General features: G+C 54.2%; 2 protein-coding genes across 27 annotated transcripts in view; one reads left to right on the forward strand and one right to left on the reverse strand.

The window, feature by feature from the left end:
- KANSL1 (KAT8 regulatory NSL complex subunit 1) overlaps nucleotides 1-10,725 on the forward strand; it is a 101,922-nt gene extending 91,197 nt beyond the window's left edge. For 4 of the 5 annotated variants that reach the window (XM_052785112.1, XM_052785114.1, XM_052785113.1 and 1 more), the window contains 7 exons: nucleotides 197-358; nucleotides 684-835; nucleotides 3,074-3,192; nucleotides 4,450-4,507; nucleotides 5,130-5,242; nucleotides 7,749-7,995; nucleotides 8,468-10,725. In XM_052785112.1, the coding sequence (XP_052641072.1) occupies nucleotides 197-358; nucleotides 684-835; nucleotides 3,074-3,192; nucleotides 4,450-4,507; nucleotides 5,130-5,242; nucleotides 7,749-7,995; nucleotides 8,468-8,716 (1,100 nt within the window). In that variant the 3' untranslated portion in view covers nucleotides 8,717-10,725. The remainder of the gene's footprint in view (nucleotides 1-196; nucleotides 359-683; nucleotides 836-3,073; nucleotides 3,193-4,449; nucleotides 4,508-5,129; nucleotides 5,243-7,748; nucleotides 7,996-8,467) is intronic. The other variant, XM_052785115.1, reaches the window with a different exon arrangement.
- Nucleotides 10,726-15,071: 4,346 nt separating this feature from the next.
- The window catches only part of MAPT (microtubule associated protein tau), a 50,466-nt gene continuing 47,587 nt past the window's right edge, over nucleotides 15,072-17,950 (reverse strand). For 19 of the 22 annotated variants that reach the window (XM_052785151.1, XM_052785149.1, XM_052785147.1 and 16 more), the window contains one exon: nucleotides 15,072-15,348. In XM_052785151.1, coding sequence (XP_052641111.1) covers nucleotides 15,133-15,348 — 216 coding nt within the window. In that variant the 3' untranslated portion in view covers nucleotides 15,072-15,132. Of the gene's footprint in view, nucleotides 15,349-15,837; nucleotides 15,994-17,950 lie in introns of those variants that run through there. The other 3 variants (XM_052785137.1, XM_052785130.1, XM_052785148.1) reach the window with 2 other exon arrangements.

Raw genomic sequence — 17,950 nt, forward strand, 5'->3', positions numbered from 1 at the left:
TGAGGCTGTGCTCATGCTGGCACGGGCAGTACTACAGCTCGTTCTGCTCTGAGCACATCTCTCCAGCGCCCTGATGGTGTTGAGCCCGACCTGTCTGGATTTATGGAGCTGGTAAACTCTGCCTGAGTCTCCTGTGCCAACAGAAAGAGAGGTGAAAACTGGCGTTTCATAGCTCTTTCTCTGTTCCCCTCCTCAGAGCGCTCACATCAAAAAATCCAACCAGACAAAGCACACAGGCCGCCTTTAGACGATTTTACGGCCGTGTCCAAGGCCGAGAGAGCGCCAGAGCGCTCGCTTGTCCAGCCTCCTGCATATGACAAAAAGCGATTGCGAGACTGCTCATCTGAGAGGAGTGAAGGTAGGCTCCCACGGCCAGGTCTCTCGGGGGGAGCTTGGGCTTTGCTGCATATCCAGCCTATCTCCCCCTTCAGCCTCGGAGAAGGGGGAACGCACTGCTTCTGGGCCTTGTCACCACCGCAGCAATGCCTCGTGTGCTCTAACTGCTTCTTCCCCCAGGGCCTCTCAAGCTGGCAGCCGCCATCAGAAGGTGCTTCTCTTTCATGCAAAGTGCTCCTCAGCACTGGCCATTTCTGGTGCACATGGTCCTTTTCTATCCACCACCACCCCTCCTTTGGGTTTTTTGCTAATGTCATTCTTAATTTTCTCCTGCTCTCCTTGTGTAGTGTTGAAGCATCACACGGACGTCGGTGGCCCAAGCTACTTGTCAGCAGCTGCAACCCCCACCCCTCACAGCCCTATAGCACGGCAACTGTCCACCTCCTCAGAAGGCTCTGCTCCTGCCAGCACGAGTTCACAGGGCACCTCCAGCACAGCCGTAAGTATCTAGTGCCTTTCTGGAGAGGTTCCTGAGCTCACTTCCATCATGGGGTCTCAGCTTTTGAGCAGTTCAGGCATCTTAGGCTTGAGAGTGCTTAGTATTTCTCTTACCATGCTGGACCTGTTGGTTCAGCTGGTGGTAGGGTTGCTGGCCCTCTTTTTCACTCTGACTTTGGGTCTGGCTGGGGTTCCTGGATTGACATTGGCTGTGCAGAGAGCCAGTCAGCTGCAATTACAGGTTTACTGTCAGCTCAGTAATGCTGGTAAATGTTCCTGTTCTCAATAGTCCCCTGACTTTGCTTCATGTCTGGGTTTTGGTTTCTGAAGTTGTCTGGGGATGGCAGGAAGAGGAGCCCAAGAGCTGAGCCCCAGCAGTTGCTTAACTTACTGTCTTCTGAGACACTCTCAGCCTCCTGAAATGCTGAAGGATGACAGGATTTGAGACCTTTATGAAGCTGTGTCTAAAAGCTGTCAGTGAGCAGGACCATAACTCCCTCCCACTGTGCTCTGGGTCAGACCGATGAAACAGCCCCTCCACCAGACATCATCCATCCTCCCAGCGCCTGACCCACGTTAACAGAAGCCCTTGAATAAAGGGCTGAATTCTGCTGAACTCTTAAGAGTCCAGTGAAGAATCTGGCCTCTGTCTGGCCACTCCGGTTGGTAGTTTGTGCCACAGCCTAAGCTGCATGTGACCCAGGGATAATGGAGCAGGTCTCCTCAAATCCTGATGGTGAAATCAGGGTGGTTAAGAGGCATCTGTCCACGGCATTGCTGAGGGCGCTACTTCCAGCATAACCTTGTGCGCCCTTGTCCGTGCTCCAAGCTTGTTGCTCTGGGGCTGCCAGGTCCCGGCTGGGTTCCTTCACTGTGGAGTTTGCTGTTCCATCATCAGCTGTGACATCAGTGAAGCACTCTGTGATGGTACAGGGTGTCTAAAGAATCCAATGAGCAGCGGTAGTTTGTCTTAAATGTGCTAGGTGTTTTGGAGAAGAGGACAGCTCTTCTCAGGAGCTCCAGCACGTCAAGATGACATTTCCTTGTGCTTCACACACATATTTTGGTCTCTTGCTGATTTTTCTGCTGCTCTTTCACAAGCTCATTCAGAAAAGCAAGATGAAGTGTCTTCTCTTTGGTGGCTGAGTCCAGCAAGGGCATTGTGGGCGCTGGGCTCCGGGCTCAAAGGTCCGGGTCCTGGGTTCAGTCGTTTGAGTCTGGCACAGGTCTGCATGTGCTCCCCAACCGGTGCGTCAAGTCTCACTGTCGATAGTGACACGTTAGAATTTCCTTGACGCTGTGGCAATAGTTGCCCACCTGTTCCGTCCTCATCCAGCTTCACATGAGTCCTGGGGTTTGGCTGTGACAGGTCCCCGGCAGTTGTGTTCCCACATGTTTTTACACCGAAAGCCACAGGGATCAAAGGAGATGGAGAACATGGTAAATTGCAGGTGACTCCGTTAGGAAGATGGGCCATTTGCCTATCAAGCTGATCAATGAGGATTCATCTCGCTGTACCATCAGTGCTGCTGTCACAGGTTTAGGGGAGGCTTTTGGATAGACAGATGGTAGGAGAGCACCCAGCGTTCAACCAGGTTTAAATAGATAAGTGTGGAGCTTATTTGTGTCTTAGAAAATCTATTCCAGTAAAAAGTGCGATACAGATGGAAGCTGTTAGGCTCCTAGTACAGCTGTCAAAACCCAAGATGAACTCCTGTCTGACTGCTTCACATTCCTTCTCTGTCACAGTGTCGCCTGTGGTGCGTCCACACCCCTGCAGGGACATGAGCAGGGGGGCTGTTTCCAAACAGGATGGTTCCTCCCTCTTTCCTGATGGTTTCACTACTTTCTTTATGTTGGCAGTAGGGAATTGGATTATATAGGAGACTTCTTTTCTTGCTGGGTCAGTTTATCAGCTGGATCAATCTGATTTGCCTGACTGTGCAGCGGCTGGTGCCAGTGTGGAGATGGTGGCTGGAGCTCAGCAGCCCTTGTTCACCTTGCTGCAGTGCCTGCAGGACCACTGCAGCCCTTGCCCTTGTTTGTACCCTCCAAACTAAGGATTTTTGGTTGGGAAGAGGACTTAGAGCAAGCAGTAGGTGAACTCCATTCTAATGCAAATTCCTGTTGGTTCTGGAGTCTCCATAGGTCATATGAGGCCATGTCATTTTTCCATCAAAGACTTAACCTGACAAAACCTACAACCCTTTCTCACGTGGTTCTTGTCTTCATGTTACAGCAGCCAAGGAGGAGGAGAGGCGAAAGTTCATTCGATATTAACAATATTGTCATCCCAATGTCCGTTGCTGCAACGACTCGCGTGGAGAAACTGCAGTATAAAGAGATCCTCACACCCAGGTACGTGCCTGATCCCCACCTCCCGCGGGATTGTTATCTGCCAGGCTTTTACTGTGCAAGTGTCTTGTCAGAAGTTCAGCTCTGGCCCAGGGCTTTGCTCCCAGTGGCTGCCAGTGCTGGTGAGGAAAGGGGCTTTCCTCTTCCTTGGAAGTAAGAGAAAGTTTGGAAAATTTCTGATCATACCATTGACGGAGACTTGTTAAGTTAGGGAATATGTTGTCTGAGTGTTCCTCGTGCATGAAAGCCAGCTGTCCTGCTCTGGTCTCTTTGTGCAACCTAAAGTCATCCTGGTTGTCCTCTGTGCTGCTGCAAAGCTGCTGGGTTTGTTGAGTCAAAGGTCCTGGTGGTTTCCCAGCTCTGCACGTGTCCGGGCTGGGCGGTGGGCGCCTGGGCTGGGTTAACATTGCGGTGCAGGAGGAGGGCTATTGCCTTGGGTCGCACCAGCCAGGAGAAGCACTCCCATGCCTGGGCAGTAGTAGGAATCAGAAGCTTTCTCTGCCCAAGCTGACTGCAAGGAGGTGAGCTATTGGCCCTTGTTTGGATGGTCTTGGATTAACACCCTGGATGAGATCTGTTCCTGATTTCTGCACCTGACTGCTCGGTGGGAGTGTGCTGACATGCTGCAGCACTGGTGCAACTTCTTTATCCAAACCGCCCAGTTTCCAGTCCTTTTCCCTCACAGTTGTCCAGGTCTCTTACCCAACTTACCTCTTTCTTCCTTCTGGTCCTACATGCTCTTCCCGGGCCCGTTTCAGAGCGGGACAGGGACGGAGCCTGTTGCTGAGCCAGAGGAAGAGGAGGAAATGCTGCAGCATCTGCTCTGCTTCCTCTGCCCTTGCCAGGCTTCAGTCATGCTGCCAGACCAGCACTGGGAGCTGGGCAGGGAAGCAGAAAGGAAGGGCTGCAGCGGGAGGACACTGGTAGCCTTGCTGTCCGTTCCTGACCCTCCCAATGTGGAAGGACATCTCCTGCCTGTCCTGCAGCGTTGTACTCAGTGGGTGCGAACCCACTGCAAAAAGATGTGTTCAACATGGAGCAGGCTAACAGGGGAAGGGAAGAAACCCTTGTCCAATACCACAGGAGGGATTTTGGTAGACAAATGTGGCCACTTGGCTTATAAAACTGGGCCTAAGTATGTTGCTCATCGTGGCAGGCTTGTATTTTTCCTTTCCTAAAAGACAGTGTTAGTGCATGCAGGGCATGTGCTGCTGTGCTTGGCTGTGCCTGTGATTGACTGCCCTCTGTTGTGCGTTGCAGCTGGCGTGAAGTGGATATCAGTGCTCTGAAAGTGAACCCTGATGAAGACAATGAGGAGGTAAGGAGAATTTTATTTCTGAGTTAATGTGGGATGGGGTTGGTAGCGGCTGAACGGTGTCCATGGAGGATTGCCAGAAGGGAGTGGATGCAGGGACCTCAGCAGGGGTGTGCGGAGTCTCTTCCTTTTTTGCAATAAAATGGCACAATTGGCCTTGCAGAAACCAGCCTGATGTTGGTTCCTTTTCAGGAAAGGTGTGATAAGGCAGAAGTTGGATTAACTGGCTTGGGTACAGCTGAGTCTGAGGTCTGATTGCTGTCAGGAGATCTCTCTGGGCAGCTATCTTTTTATGGAATAGTCTAATCAAGAAATCATGACCAGTCATGCCACTGTAGTTATTATTTTAGCTAAACTGATAATGATGGTATTTCCTTAAACCTCTGTGTGCGTGCTTTCATTCTGGGGTAAGTGGCTTTCCTTTGGTTTTTAGTTCTCAATCTTTTCCTAAGCAATGCAGACTCAGTTTAACAAGGTGCTCTTGCACTCACTGATAGCATCTGCCTCCCTCCAGACATAAACATTTATTTAAATTCACACTGCAGCTAATGCTGGCAGAACTGCATGTAGATGCATGCTTAATATAAGAAAGCTGTGACCAAGCCCTGTACCCTTCCCTTCCCAGATCGAGGACTTGTCTGATTCGGCCTTCGCTGCTCGGCATGGCAAGTGTGAAGAGATGGAGCGGGCCCGGTGGCTGTGGAGCACGAGCATGCCCCCGCAGCGGCGGGGCAGCAGGTACGCCTGCCGGCACGGTTCCTCAACACTACCTCGGCGCTGGCAGGGGCTGGCCCAGCGCACCAACAGCACTTGAATGCAAAGAGGATGCAGTGGGTTTCTCTTGGTCAACGTTTCGTTCCCAACAGAGTGGGATGCTTTTGGGAGCAGGTTGTGGAGGCTTTATTAGATTGGCTGATCCATAAAAATGGTTAAAAGCTTGTGCTGGTATTGGAAAGTTTGATCACCATCCGTAAGAGCAGCTTGAGGAGCCCTTGTAGGAGCGGGGCTTAGTCTTGCTTAGGTGGAGGTGAAGTTACACACCAGTTAAGTTGTGGACAACCAACTCTTGCATTGTCTGTTTGGATTCTGCTTTCTCAAGCACTTTCACTGCTCTAGAAGTGTGGAGGCTGGCGTGCCAGCTCAGGAGTCCAGAGAAAAACAAAAGGGCTGAGATGGGCATCCTTCATGCAGGAACAAGGAACACTGGTTATTCTCAATGTTATGCTGTCTGTGGCATCTCTGCTCGATTGCTTCAGCAATGCCATTTCTTTGCTCCATTTATATACGTGTCCTTATGTTCCTCTGATCACCTCACACTTGATTCCCTTTCTACAGTGTCTTTAAGAGTGGGTGTCTAAAACCACACAGAGTTTCCAGCTGTTGATCTCATCATAAACCTGCATAAGAAGAGATTGGCTCTTCTCCATTTTATTTCCGATGGTTTGTTTGGTTTTGAACCACTCTGTGCTTGGGCAGAAATGCTTGCTGAACTACAATTGCATGCAAACATGCACCCGGTCGTCTTAGTCTGGTTGTGGTTTCAGTTTAGCCCTGCTGGGTGTGTGTGATCGTGCAAGGTTATTTCTGCAAGAACTTCTGCAAATGCAAAGGTAGCATTAGTCAAACTCCATTTGTGCTGCTGCTGGTGGAGTGGGGGACATTTTGGTGTTTCTTTGCAAGCTTCTTCAGGCAGTTTGTCACATCTGATAACATTTCACCATATTTTTGTTTCTCTAAAGACTGTCTTGTAACGATGTTGGTGAAAGATGCTGTGTTGAGGTCCTGGCTTGGTCATTGGGGTGAATTCAAACTTCATCTCACAGGTTTAGAAATGCTGGTGGGAAAGGACTTCCAGAGGTCCAGCCTCCTGCAGGACTGCTGCCAGCAGGAAACCAGGTTGGCCGTGACTTTGGCCATGGTGTGAACACTTCCAAGGATGGAGATTCCCCTGGAGCTGGGGCCAGTATTCCCAGTACAGCTCCCCAGCAGGGAGAGATGGGGATGTAAGTGTCCCTGTTCCCGCTGGCCACGTTCGTCAGCGCAACCCAGGACATGGTTCGCTGCATTTGTGCTGAGAGTGACTTGGCCGAGTTCAGCTCGGCATTTGTCACGTCCCGAACTCCTCCTCAGCAGGATCCTTGCTCAGTCCCTCAGTTCCCATCCTGGGGCTGTTCTCTGCGGCTGCTTTAGTTTTTGTTTAGAAATTGTTGGAGCCCCTCAGGGCCTGGTAACTTCTTGTTGCTGCGATTCAGCCAGTACCTTGCTCTTTGCTTGTGGAGTACCTAGGCCAGGTAATAACCAGTAAATGCTGGGGCAGACTCGCTTAGTTTCCCTTAAATGTCATTCTCTTTGTGACCTGCTCCAGCAGATCTGCTGAGCGTCTTGTGGTCTTCCTGCCTCATGTATGTAACAGAATGGTTTGGTTTTTTCTTGTAGCAGCTTTTAAATTGCATCTTGACTCAGCACATTGACTCCATCTAGCTTGCTGCAGGTGTGGCTGTTTATTAGTCTAATTGGGGCTGGGTTTGTATGTTCTGATGAACACCTAGGTACTTTTGAGGTAGATTTTGGAATCTGATCCTTGGCGGTCCTTGATTGCCACTTGCTCTTGCACTTCATCTTGAAGAGTTGCACACAGATGTGGGGACTCCAGTTAGGCTTCTGTGTTTGCAGCCTGTGGGTCTTTTATCTGGGAGTCTGTGTAGGTGCTTAAACTTTCTTAATTGTTGGTCTGAAGTCTAGGGGTTTTACAGTGCTCCTCCTACACCCAACTGTTGAACTTGCTGCATTTTCAGCATTACTGATTCACTACGCTAGGTTCTTGCACTGCCTGGTGTCACGTGGCATGTGGATGGTGGAAACACATGGAGAAGCCAATTTTGAAGAGTTTGATTTCATAGGGTGCCTTCTCATTGTGGTATTTATGCAGCACTCGCAGCGTAGGAGATGTGTGGGACACGTGACCTTAGGAGAGCAGCGTCAGTGTTGCAAAGCTGCATCGAGACAGTGGAGATGGGACAAAGATGAGCCTGGATGAGTTTTAACCTCTGGGCCGCGGCATTGCCTGCTTGCATGTGCCAAATCCCCGCAGTGTTCCCCATCATACGGCTGCTCCCGAGGAAGGGACGGTGGAAGGGATCGTAAGGTGGTATCAGGTGGCAGCGAGCGGCCTGGGCCCCTGTATCAGTGGGAGCGCGGCGCAGCTGGGCCCGAAACCAGGCTCTCAAATGTGTTCCTATCTCAGGTCTTACAGATCGACGGACGGACGGACGACCCCCCAGCTGGGGAACCCCTCAACTCCCCAGCCGGCATCCCCTGACGTGGGCAACTGCCACTCCCATTCAGAGCTATCCCACACCCACTCACCGCGCAGCCCCATCAGCCCCGAACTGCTCTCTGCCCCCCTCACCCCCCTCTCCCGTGACTCCATGCGGCTTCTGTCCAGCGAGGACACCCGTTGCTCCACGCCTGAGGCTGGCCTTGATGAGCAGGTGGGTGCTGGCTCCGGTTGGGGCTCTTTGCTCTAGTGTTCCCAGAGGCTGGTGGGAAGGTCCGAGTGCTGCCTGTCGCTGCAGCGACTGCTGCAGATGCATAGAGGTGAATCTGACACTCAAATTTGGCTGTTTTATCCCCCTCGTCATGGGGAGACAGCTTGGAAACCTGCATGGGGGAAATTCCATCCGAACGCTTGGCCAGACGGGAGGTGGAGTGTGGTGCTGTTCGGCATGGGCAGCAGGATGCTTTTCCAGCGGTTGGTTCAGTTTGGAGGCTGCTGCATCCTCACCATGTGTGCTAAAGCTTTCCGTGCTCCGTTAACGAGGCTAGGCTAAGTCCGTGGCTGGCACAGCACTGTGGAGCTGCCTGCTCCGACCGCCGCTGCGGGCAGCTGGAGTCTCGCATGGAGGGGGGAGCAGAAGAGCTTTTCCGGAGGATTTTCCATAGCCTGGTGTCTCTTCCCTTTAGGCTGTGCAGCCCTGGGAGCGACGCACCTTCCCACTCTCGTACGATCCCAGGACAGAGTGTGAGGACCAATCTGACCCCCAAGACCGGTTGTCGCGCTGCACCCGGCGCACGTCGGGCAGTAAATCCTCCCGGGAAACCGATGGCACTTCTGCTTTGCCCAACCTGGCCAGCCTCAAGAGCCGAACCCCCCTGGCGACACCCTCCTCCTCCTCTTCCTCCGCAGCAGTTCAGCGGCCAGCGCACAGATAGAGACATACGGGAAGACATGAGCAAAACCAACACACAGAACTAACTCTTGGCATTAAAGCTTCCAAAATCTGCGTTTGATATTCAAACATCCTGCCGGGAATTTTCACAGTTTTTAGTGAATTTAAGGAGTTTAGAAACTGTTTTTTGTTTTCTTTTTTTTTGTTTTGTTGGTTTTTTTTTTTTTTCCTTCTCCATGTTTCCTTGTCACATGAATGAGAGCCCCCAGATTCCTCCCAGCGGAGTGAAGCCTTGGGAGGGGAGCAGCCCACCAGACCCCCTTCCCTCTTTCCTCCCCTCCCCTCTTAGGTGTATAAAACTAGAGCACAGGATTTAGCTGACTAGCAGACTTCGGGGATAGTTTTTCTCAAGCAAAAGGGTGTCTTTTTCTCTTAACCCGCTACCCCCCTCCCTGAAAGGTTTTAGTGGAGTGAAATTAGTGGTGAAAAGTGATGTCTTGGGATTGCAACCTTCACTAGCTGTCTGTCTGTCCTCATGTGCAGAGTGCCCACCCTGCACGTCCACCCTCCGGCCTTTTCCTCCCCTAGGTTGTAGTTCCAGGTATCCCGAGGGGTGACTCTGCCCCTCCCCGATCTCCCCTCTGCCCCCAGGGCCGCCCGCCACCTCCTCCTTCCTTCTCCCCTGGTTCGGGAGCAGCCGTTCGCTGTGCCGAGGTCTGGCTGCCCTGTCCGTCGAGGACAGCGGGGGGGAAGGAAGGACCCTTTTAGCCGCTTCACGCACAGCTCCACGTGGGAGGAGTGGGATTTCGGAAGCAGCTTTGTCCACACCTCGCGTGTTTCTCCTGGGTCGAAGGCAGAGAGGGGAGAGTCCCCAGCCCGGTGCGGTCGGACGCTTCGAGCGGGAGCAGAAGTCACGACGCACTTAAGGGACGCCGTTGGGGACGTGGCTGTTGGCCGAGGCCAGCAGCAGCTTTCAGCTGGGAAACGCGGGTCTGCGACAGACGCTTGAGCTCTGCCCTCGCGTCCCGGCCCCCCCCCCGTAGGGTTGGAAAGTTGGGGTGAGGGCAGCTCTGGGCTGCGGCACCGAGGAGCCGCCGAGAGCGGCCGGCGGCAGATGGAGCGTCCCGTGCCAGGAGCGGGACGTGGCAGGTCCGGGTTGCACGGCAGAGGCGCCGGGGTGGTCCCTGTAGGTGGGTTTGGTCTCAGAAAAGGGGAAATGAGAGAGGGAAGGGAAGGAGGGCAGGTGGCGGGCGGGCGGCCGGCTCTCACCGCACTGCGGGGGGGGGGGGGGTGTCGGGATCTGTCACCACTGCTTCGCTCCACTTCCACACACGGTCCGAGAACAGGTGTCGATTCTGTTTTATTTCCCAGTCGTTGGTCCGATGTGCCACCTCCTGACAGGTATTTTATTTTGAAACCGAGTTCGCTGTCGTTCCTCCCCTCCCTCCCTCTCCCCCTCCCTCCCTTCCGCACCCACAGTGACTCCCGGATCCCGCACACCGTTCCCATCTGTAACGCTTTCTGATCCCGACGGTGTGGCTATTGGTCCCTGTCCTGTTGCTAGCATTGTGCCTGTCTTATGTATAATCACATCACCAAAAAAAAGGAAAAAAAAAATACAAAGGACATATTTTTTTTTTTTCCATTTTGTAATCGTAAAGAAATAGTAGCTAAACTGCTTAATGGTTGGGGTTTTCACAATTTTCAACATTATCTAGTGGTTTTGGTTCTGTTCTAGTTTAAAGGATTGTCATCGTTTCTTTAAAAAACAACAACAATGCTACCATATCCCTCTGCATAAGTGCTTTTCTATTTATAAGGTTGAAAATTCTGAATAACCCTTTTAGCATTATAAAAACCACAAAAAAACCACCTTGTATTTTGTAAATATTTTCTTTTCCTGCTTTGAGCTGTGTAATGTCCTTGTTATATAGAAATGCTTTTCTTCCGAGAAGCTGATCTTTGTTAATGTCTTGATTCTGTTGGCAAAGCACAAATGTGCTTATAAAAAAAAAAAAAGAAGAAAAGATTAAAAAAAAAATTAAAACAGAACATTCTATGCAAAGTGTGTTTGTGAAACGCTGGGTTGGGAAGTGGAAGGGGCCCTTCCGTGCGCTCAGCCCGGTCTCGGGCGGATCAGTCGCTTCCCTCCCACCCCGCGTTTCAATGGCTTCTTTTTTTTCCTTTAGAACGTTATTTCCCAGCAGTTCTCGTCAATTAGTGAAAAGAGGAATTGTTCTGCGGGATCTCCGGATTTGGGCTTTGCACCGAAATGCACGATGGAGTGGGACCGGGGCTTGGTGGCGCTTCCCTGGGAGAGCTCACGAGAACGGAGCTCTGCCTCACGTTGCTCAGTCAAACCACCCGGGCTGGGCGAGGAGTTTATTTTACATTTTCAGGGTTAACCGGTTGCTGCTGATTCGCGCCCAGGTACCCTTTGTGTAAATTGTTTGCCCTCCTGGCAGGTTTTGCTGTGAAAGTTGATTGTTGGCAAGAGGCGAGTGGTGGGAGGCCACTTCTTTGGGTGCTCCTAAATTTCCAAGATGAGAGTGTTACACTTTGTGCCTCTTTCCCTGAGTGGATGGGAGATGGGAAGGTGCAGGGTGATTATCAGCCAGGTGATCAGAGAAGTAGGAGGCAGCAACCTGGGCATCGCTGGATTCATTACAAGTAATTAAACGGGGGAGGAAAACCAATCTGAAAAGCAAACAGTGGCGGCTGTGGCTGCACCAGCAGCTGCGCTGCGCTGGAAACTTCTCTGACCCGGACAAGGTGGGGGGGTGGAGGTGCGGGACCGAGGGCTCGTGGTGCTGCTTTGTGGCTGCTGCAGTGCTGGTAACTGGGGGATCTCGGGCTGCAAAAGCTGCAGCTGTAACGGGCTGGAACTGGGGAAGGGGAATGAGGCATTGCTGTGATTCAAAGCAGCCTCCGAACAGCCGTGGTGCTGGGGGTGGGGGGGGCAGAGCTGCATTTAGGCTCGCTCCGCAGCTGAGAAAATCTGGCCACGGTTATGCAATGAGCCAAAAATAAAAGTTGGGCTTCCTGGCGGCAGGGCCTCTGCCCTGCCCCACCCTGCCCGCGCTGCCCACCGGGCAGGGCCTCCCCTTCCTGCACCCCAGTTTGGGGCAGGAAGAAGCGCGGAAGGGGAGCTGGTGAGCGGTGGCTGGTGCTTGGAAAATCGGTCCCTGCCCATCTTCACCGCTCCCCGGTAGCTGGTCCTGCGGCCCCGGTGCGCTGGCAGGGCTGCGGGGGAATTGGCGATCCCAGCGCGGGGGACCCTCGGTGCGGCCAAAACCCGGCTGAGCCCGAGCCTGGTCCCTGAGCCTGGTCCCAGGTCCCTCCTGCTCCCCGGGTGCTCCCCCCTCTGTGCAAAAGAGTCGGCGTTTATCGTAGTAATGACTTTATTTCCAAATTCACTTTTACGGCAACAGTGTAACCCAGTTGTTAAAACGCACGATACACTATGGACATTCACAGACAGAAGCTAAGCTAGAATGATACACTGAGATCAAACCTTCCCTCCCCTCCCCAGCGCACCGCAGGGGACACGGGGCTGCCAGCACCACCGGCAGTCTGACACTGGAAGTTCATTTAACAAGCGTATTATTTTTTTGAGTGCAGAAACACGTGTTTTTTTGAGTCAGTGCCGGTTTTAACCCTTTTCAGACCAAGATGTGTGTGGAGTAAAGGAAAAGCCATGGGTCAGCCTGTCCAGCTGCTCATGGTAACCCTCAGGCCTGGGTCTGAACGTCGGGGCTGGGGACGTGGCTCGGGCTGCTGGAAGGGGACAGCGGGAGATGCGGTGGATGGCAAGGGCTGTCCCGGGACCCCCCCGGCAGCCCCCCGCGGGGGAGGACGGGGTGCAGGGAGGATGGCAGACGGGGCTGGGGATGCGTGCTCAGCTGAGGACATTGGCAGCGGGAAGGGACCGCTCACTGGAGCTCCCGCACGCCAAGGATGCCCCTGGCCCGGGGCGTTGGTGACCCTCAGGAGCTGCACAGGGGGCGGGGGGGGGGGGAAATGGCATGGGGCAGTGCCAGGATGGGCAAGCTCAGCTGCACACCGTCCTGCAGCCGAAAAGGGTTAAAAGGGGTGACTGGCGTTCGGTGGTTCTCCCACTTGCTCGTTTTACAGAGGACAAAAATACCGCAGCGGCTCCTACATCCTACACCGATACAAAGATAGTCACAGACTGGAGTACAGAGTCTTACAATCATAGAGTCAACTGAAACGGAGCGAGTGACAAGCTGGATGTGGGCTTTCGCTTGACCTGTTCATGTTGGTGCTGGACCAGCCTCTCCCCAGCAGTAAAGCAGCTCCTGGGGCTGCAGAGAAAACCGCCATCTCCCCCAGACACAACCGTCTTCCTCCGGCACCAGACAGGCCTCTGCCTTGGGCTGCCGCCCAGCCCGCCTGCAGCAGCAGCAGCCGCCCAGCGCCATGCAGGAGAACCCGGTGGAGCCGAGCGAAGGCCGCAGCAGCGTGGCAGGTTCATCGGCTCCTGCCAAGGATGGGAGCGGGCCCTGTCCAGGGAGGAACCCCTGCGCTGCCCCAATTAACAGCTGCTGAAACTGCCTCGGTGGCACCCAGCTGCCATCCCAAGGACAACCTGTGCTCCAGCAAGACCCCCCCCCCCGCCCCGCTGACCCAGTCAGACCAGGATTTCAGCTCCTTGCTGGGAAAGCACGGCTTTCTGCGGGCCCCCCCTCTGCCCTCACCGCCACTGCCAGCAATATCCCACTGCTCAGCTGGTGCCTCTCAGGGTGAGACGGGGAGGGAGGACGCACGCTGAGCTGCACTGATCGCACCTCAGCCTCTTTGGTTGTAGAAGGAAGGGGACGGCCACGGGTGCAGCACAGCCCCGGGCCACCCCCTCACGCTCCCTAGGTTGCCACAGGAACAAAAGCAGCAAAAGAAATCAGTATATCAGCTCTTTTCCCCTGTGTGGTGCCGGGGGTTGGTTAGTGCTGTCTGAAGGAGACGCTATGAGGGATAACATGCTGCAAATGCAAACCAGGAGAGCACCCGGGGAGGGGGTTCAATGCCAGGGAGCAGCCTCTGGCCCCCGAGCGCAGGCTGGGACCTGGGGGAGCTGCCACCACGCACCAGCTAAAACCGCCCTCGCGCCTTCCCCTCGCGTCCTCCCGGGTGTCTCCTACCGCTGCCAACGGCACGAGAACAGCAGAGCCATGGAGCTGCCACTTCCGCGATCTCTTAGCTGACCTTGCAGGGAAAAAAAAAGAACAACCCAAAAATGTTACAAGCTGCACCCAAACCCAGGGGCCATCCCAGCGCTGGAGCTGCGAGTGCCCCCTCATAGAACAACCCCGGGCCCTGGGAGGCGTGCAGCCCCGGGTGAGCAGCGCAGAGCTGGGAAGCCCCAACGCAGCCCCCCCCCCCACAGCCCACGGCCCTCTCCAGGGAGCAAGGCAGGGGCTCTGTGCCCACCCACGCACCCGGCAGACATGCGGTGCCGGGCTGCCCCATCGGCGCCAGGTCTGGGCACAACCCGGAGCTCGGCAAAGCTCCCCCCTCGGACCCTCCTCGCTGGGCTGTGGCGGAGCCGGCGCGGGGCAGCTCAAAACTACTTACAGCATTTTTTTTTTTTTTTTTTAAACACATGCTCATTTATGAAAACAATCACCCTGGCACGGTCCAAGCATATACAGACAAATCTACTCTACGACACGAGGGGCTGCCAAAGGAATAGGGAAAAGCCTCTACTCATCCACTCAGCGGTTCCAGCACAGCCACGGAGAAGGGAACGGCCATCTGGGGCCCCTTCCGCAATGGGATACCCCGGCCTCGCCAGTACTCCAGCTGCCGGAGCTGAGAGCGGGTTTAGGGGATACCTGGCAGTTATCTTCATACACATCTCGGCTTTCGGAGGTAAAAACAAAAGGTTTCTTCCAAATCAGCAGGCAAATTTAATGCAGAAAGGGAGGGCACCTCCCTGCAGTTCCTGGCTACAGCACCCACTACCTCTGCTGCCTGCAGGCCAGACCTCCAGCCCGGGCATCGTTAGGGTAACGAGCGTGGGAAGGTCACATCCCCTCCCCATGAGGACCTCCCGCCGCCCTGTGCTGCAGTGTGGGGTGCTCGGGTCAGCGTCGTGCTGTGGCTGTCCCCTCTATCCCCCTCCCTGCTTTCCCAGGGCGGGCGGCCCCAGGCAGGGCTGGGACAGCGAGGGACCTCGCAGGGGGACGAGGGAGGGAGTGGGGGACGGGCATGGGCTGTGCGCTCCGAGGAGCAGGGGGAGAGGAGGTTTTGTACCTCATAGTGTCACTGATTTTGAAGTCCTGGAGCTAGAGCTGAATGAACAGTAAAAGCAGGTTAAATCATTAACCAGTTAGGGGATGGGGAAGCAGCTGTAAAAGGAACAGAGGAAGAAGGCCAGATTATTATTTTTTTCTTTTTTTTTTTCCTTGTCTTCTCTCATCTTTGCCCGCCGTGCCCCGATCACAAGCCCTGCTTGGCCAGCGAAGCAGACACTTCGTCGGCTAGCGTGGCGAGCTGGGGGGAGTCCACCATATTGATGCTGCCGGTGGAGGAGACGTTGCTAAGGCGGCGCGGGGAGGCATCTCCGGAAATGGTGGGGGACTTGTAGACGATTTCAGCGCCGTGGTCGGTCTTGGCTTTGGCGTTCTCACGGAAAGTCAGCTTATGAGTCTCAATCTGCAACGAGAGGAGAGGGTGGTGAGCGGGGAGGATGCGGGACACCATCCGGAGAGGCCGTTTTTACCTGCAAACTGTCCACTCGGTCACTGCCATTGTGCAGCTGGGAGGAAAGCTCAGTTCATTGGCCTGATGCCCCCAGTGCCCCCAGTCCTCAGGCATGTCCCTTCCAGTAGCCCACACAGGGAAGGGGCACAACCGGAGGGGATGACAGGACTGGAGCATCTCAGGATGCTGCCAAATCCTTCCCAAGCGCTCAGGCCCGGTGTGGCGGTGGGTCCCAGGCACAGGACTCAGACGGCACAACCTGGGCTGCTCCCTCTCCCCTGGCAGAGATTTATGGAAGGGGTGGGATCCCCACGTGACGCATAAGGCTGCCCCTTAACCCACGGCCCAGCTGGGCACACAAAACGCTGCTCCCACAAGCCAAACCCCTCTCTCCCGGCAAGCGCAAGGGCCAGGGAAGGGAGGTGAAGTGGATCGGGTTTGCTACTTACTGGTGCCCTCCCCAGCCGAGTGCAAGGCTGGGAGCTGGCTCTCCGGGGGGGTGGGCGGCTCCAGCACCAGGGCCTGGAGCCCAGCGGGGTCTGGGCTCGGGGTCCGAGCAGCCTGGGGACAGGTCTTGTCTTCCTTGCCTTTCTCTCTCTACAGGTGAAGAAACCCGCCCAGGGCGGTGGGGTGCAAAAAACGCATCAGCAACAAAAACCAAGATCCAATAAATGTCAACCAGAAGGAAAAAGACAAAAAATAAGAAAAGAAATAGAAAATTGGGGAGAAAAAGATCTGAAAAACAGGGCCATTCACTGACTCACGGGAAGAACAGCGGCTGCCTTTGGAGACAGGGAGGAAAGCTTTCCATGTGCAGCAAAGGAGAGCAGATGCTGCCGGCACAGGTACTTTGGCAGAGCACAGAGCACACCGGCTCCCCATGGCAGACCCAGTGCAGGAGTGGCACGTGAACCAGCGTTCGGCCTAAAGAGCTGTGGACTGTGTGTCCAAATCTGGATCTTCTGTGTCGGAGAGCAAGGAGGGGACTGGGGACATGGGAAATGCTGGGGAAGGGGCAGCGGAGCCACCCACATCTGCTCTATGTGGAGGGTTGATGGGCCTCAACTGTGTCCTGACTCCTTCCTGCAAATAGAGCATCCCACCTCAGAGTAGCACTGCCTGAGGATGGTCCCTGGTGCCAAGGTGCAATGGGAATGGGCTGGACAAGGGAAGCAATCTGAGGCAGCATCTGAACTCAAGTTACACTGACAACCTCCTGCAGGTGTGGATTTAGGCAACGTATGGGCAGCTGCCACATGGGAAGGCTGAGGGCAGGTGACTGGGTCACACCCCTGCAAATAAATTCCTCCTCCAAAGGGCAAGTTCTTCAAACTGTGGCCCAGTGAATGTGCCAGGATATGAAAGAATCATCACTGTAATCATAAAAACAATGAAAATGGGCTTAGTGAAGCACAGGGCAGTCTGATGCGTAGCAGCAGCGAGAGAAGGGTAAGGAAGTCAAGCGATCCCTCAAGTCAGAGGCCAGCACACCGCTGGGAGACGAAGAGATGGGAGGTGCGCAGAGAAAACGTGGCCAAGAACAAAGTGCCAAAATACAGGAGCCGCAACAGAACTTTCCCCTCCCATTGAGAAAAAATTGTTTGAAAAACAAGCAAGATAAAAACCACTTTTCCCTGGAGAAATTCACCCATGTGTGTCACCAGGCTGGAGTCTCAACTCTGTGCTTACCTGATCTCCCTGCTCCCCTGCCTGCAAGGGATTTGGGTGTCCTCGAAGCGAGGTTGCAGATGTGTTTCACTTAGCTAAGACTTACTGTGAAGTTACCATCAAAGCCTCTGGCAGGAACGGCTCACCCCAAGTTCAGTATTTCACCTGACCTGATTGGCTTTTGTCTTTCAATTTAAATCCCCCCAAACGCACACCACTCCCTACACAGACTACTCGGTCAGTCTCACCTGAGACTGAGACTTGAAGTAAGATCAGATCACCTTTCTTGTGAAGTGATGCCCTACTGCAAAGTCACCTTTTCTAAATAAAGCTAAGCCTTTAATGCTCCGCTTTCACTGGGGAACCAACACCCGTGCAGCACCCTGAGCTGCCAGCTTTGTGCCACACCGCTGGGAGTAATTTGCAACGCAGAGTGCAAAAGCAGTTGCTGACAGTGGCTCCCCTTGATGTGAAAGGTTTGACACACAAACGTGTTTCTGCACAAACTTCAGAGAACAGCAGAAAAAGCAGGAAACCACAGGAGAGGATATCACTTACATTCACACTCATTCAGGTGGCCGTGGGCCAGGAAGAGGACAGAGACTGCCATCCTCGCAGCTCTGCCACAGCTGTGCTCCGGCAAATGTCCTTCAGGTTGGCAAATGCAGCCCAGGAGCCCTCAGCTGTGCCCGCCTGCAGCAAGCCGCTGGCAGGAAGGCAAGCTGGCTGTTTGGGCAGCGGCTGAGCAGCCTGTCCCTGGGCAGGGTGCTTTTTGTCCTCTGAAGGACAAGCGTGCACAGACCACCCCACACTAGAACATGGGCAGCGAATAGTTTCAAGCACTGGGGAAGAAGTGCTGCCTGGTAAGCAGAGAGGAGAGGCCATG

The sequence above is a fragment of the Harpia harpyja genome, chromosome 4, assembly GCF_026419915.1.
Source record: "Harpia harpyja isolate bHarHar1 chromosome 4, bHarHar1 primary haplotype, whole genome shotgun sequence".
NCBI classification, from domain to species: Eukaryota; Metazoa; Chordata; class Aves; order Accipitriformes; family Accipitridae; genus Harpia; species Harpia harpyja.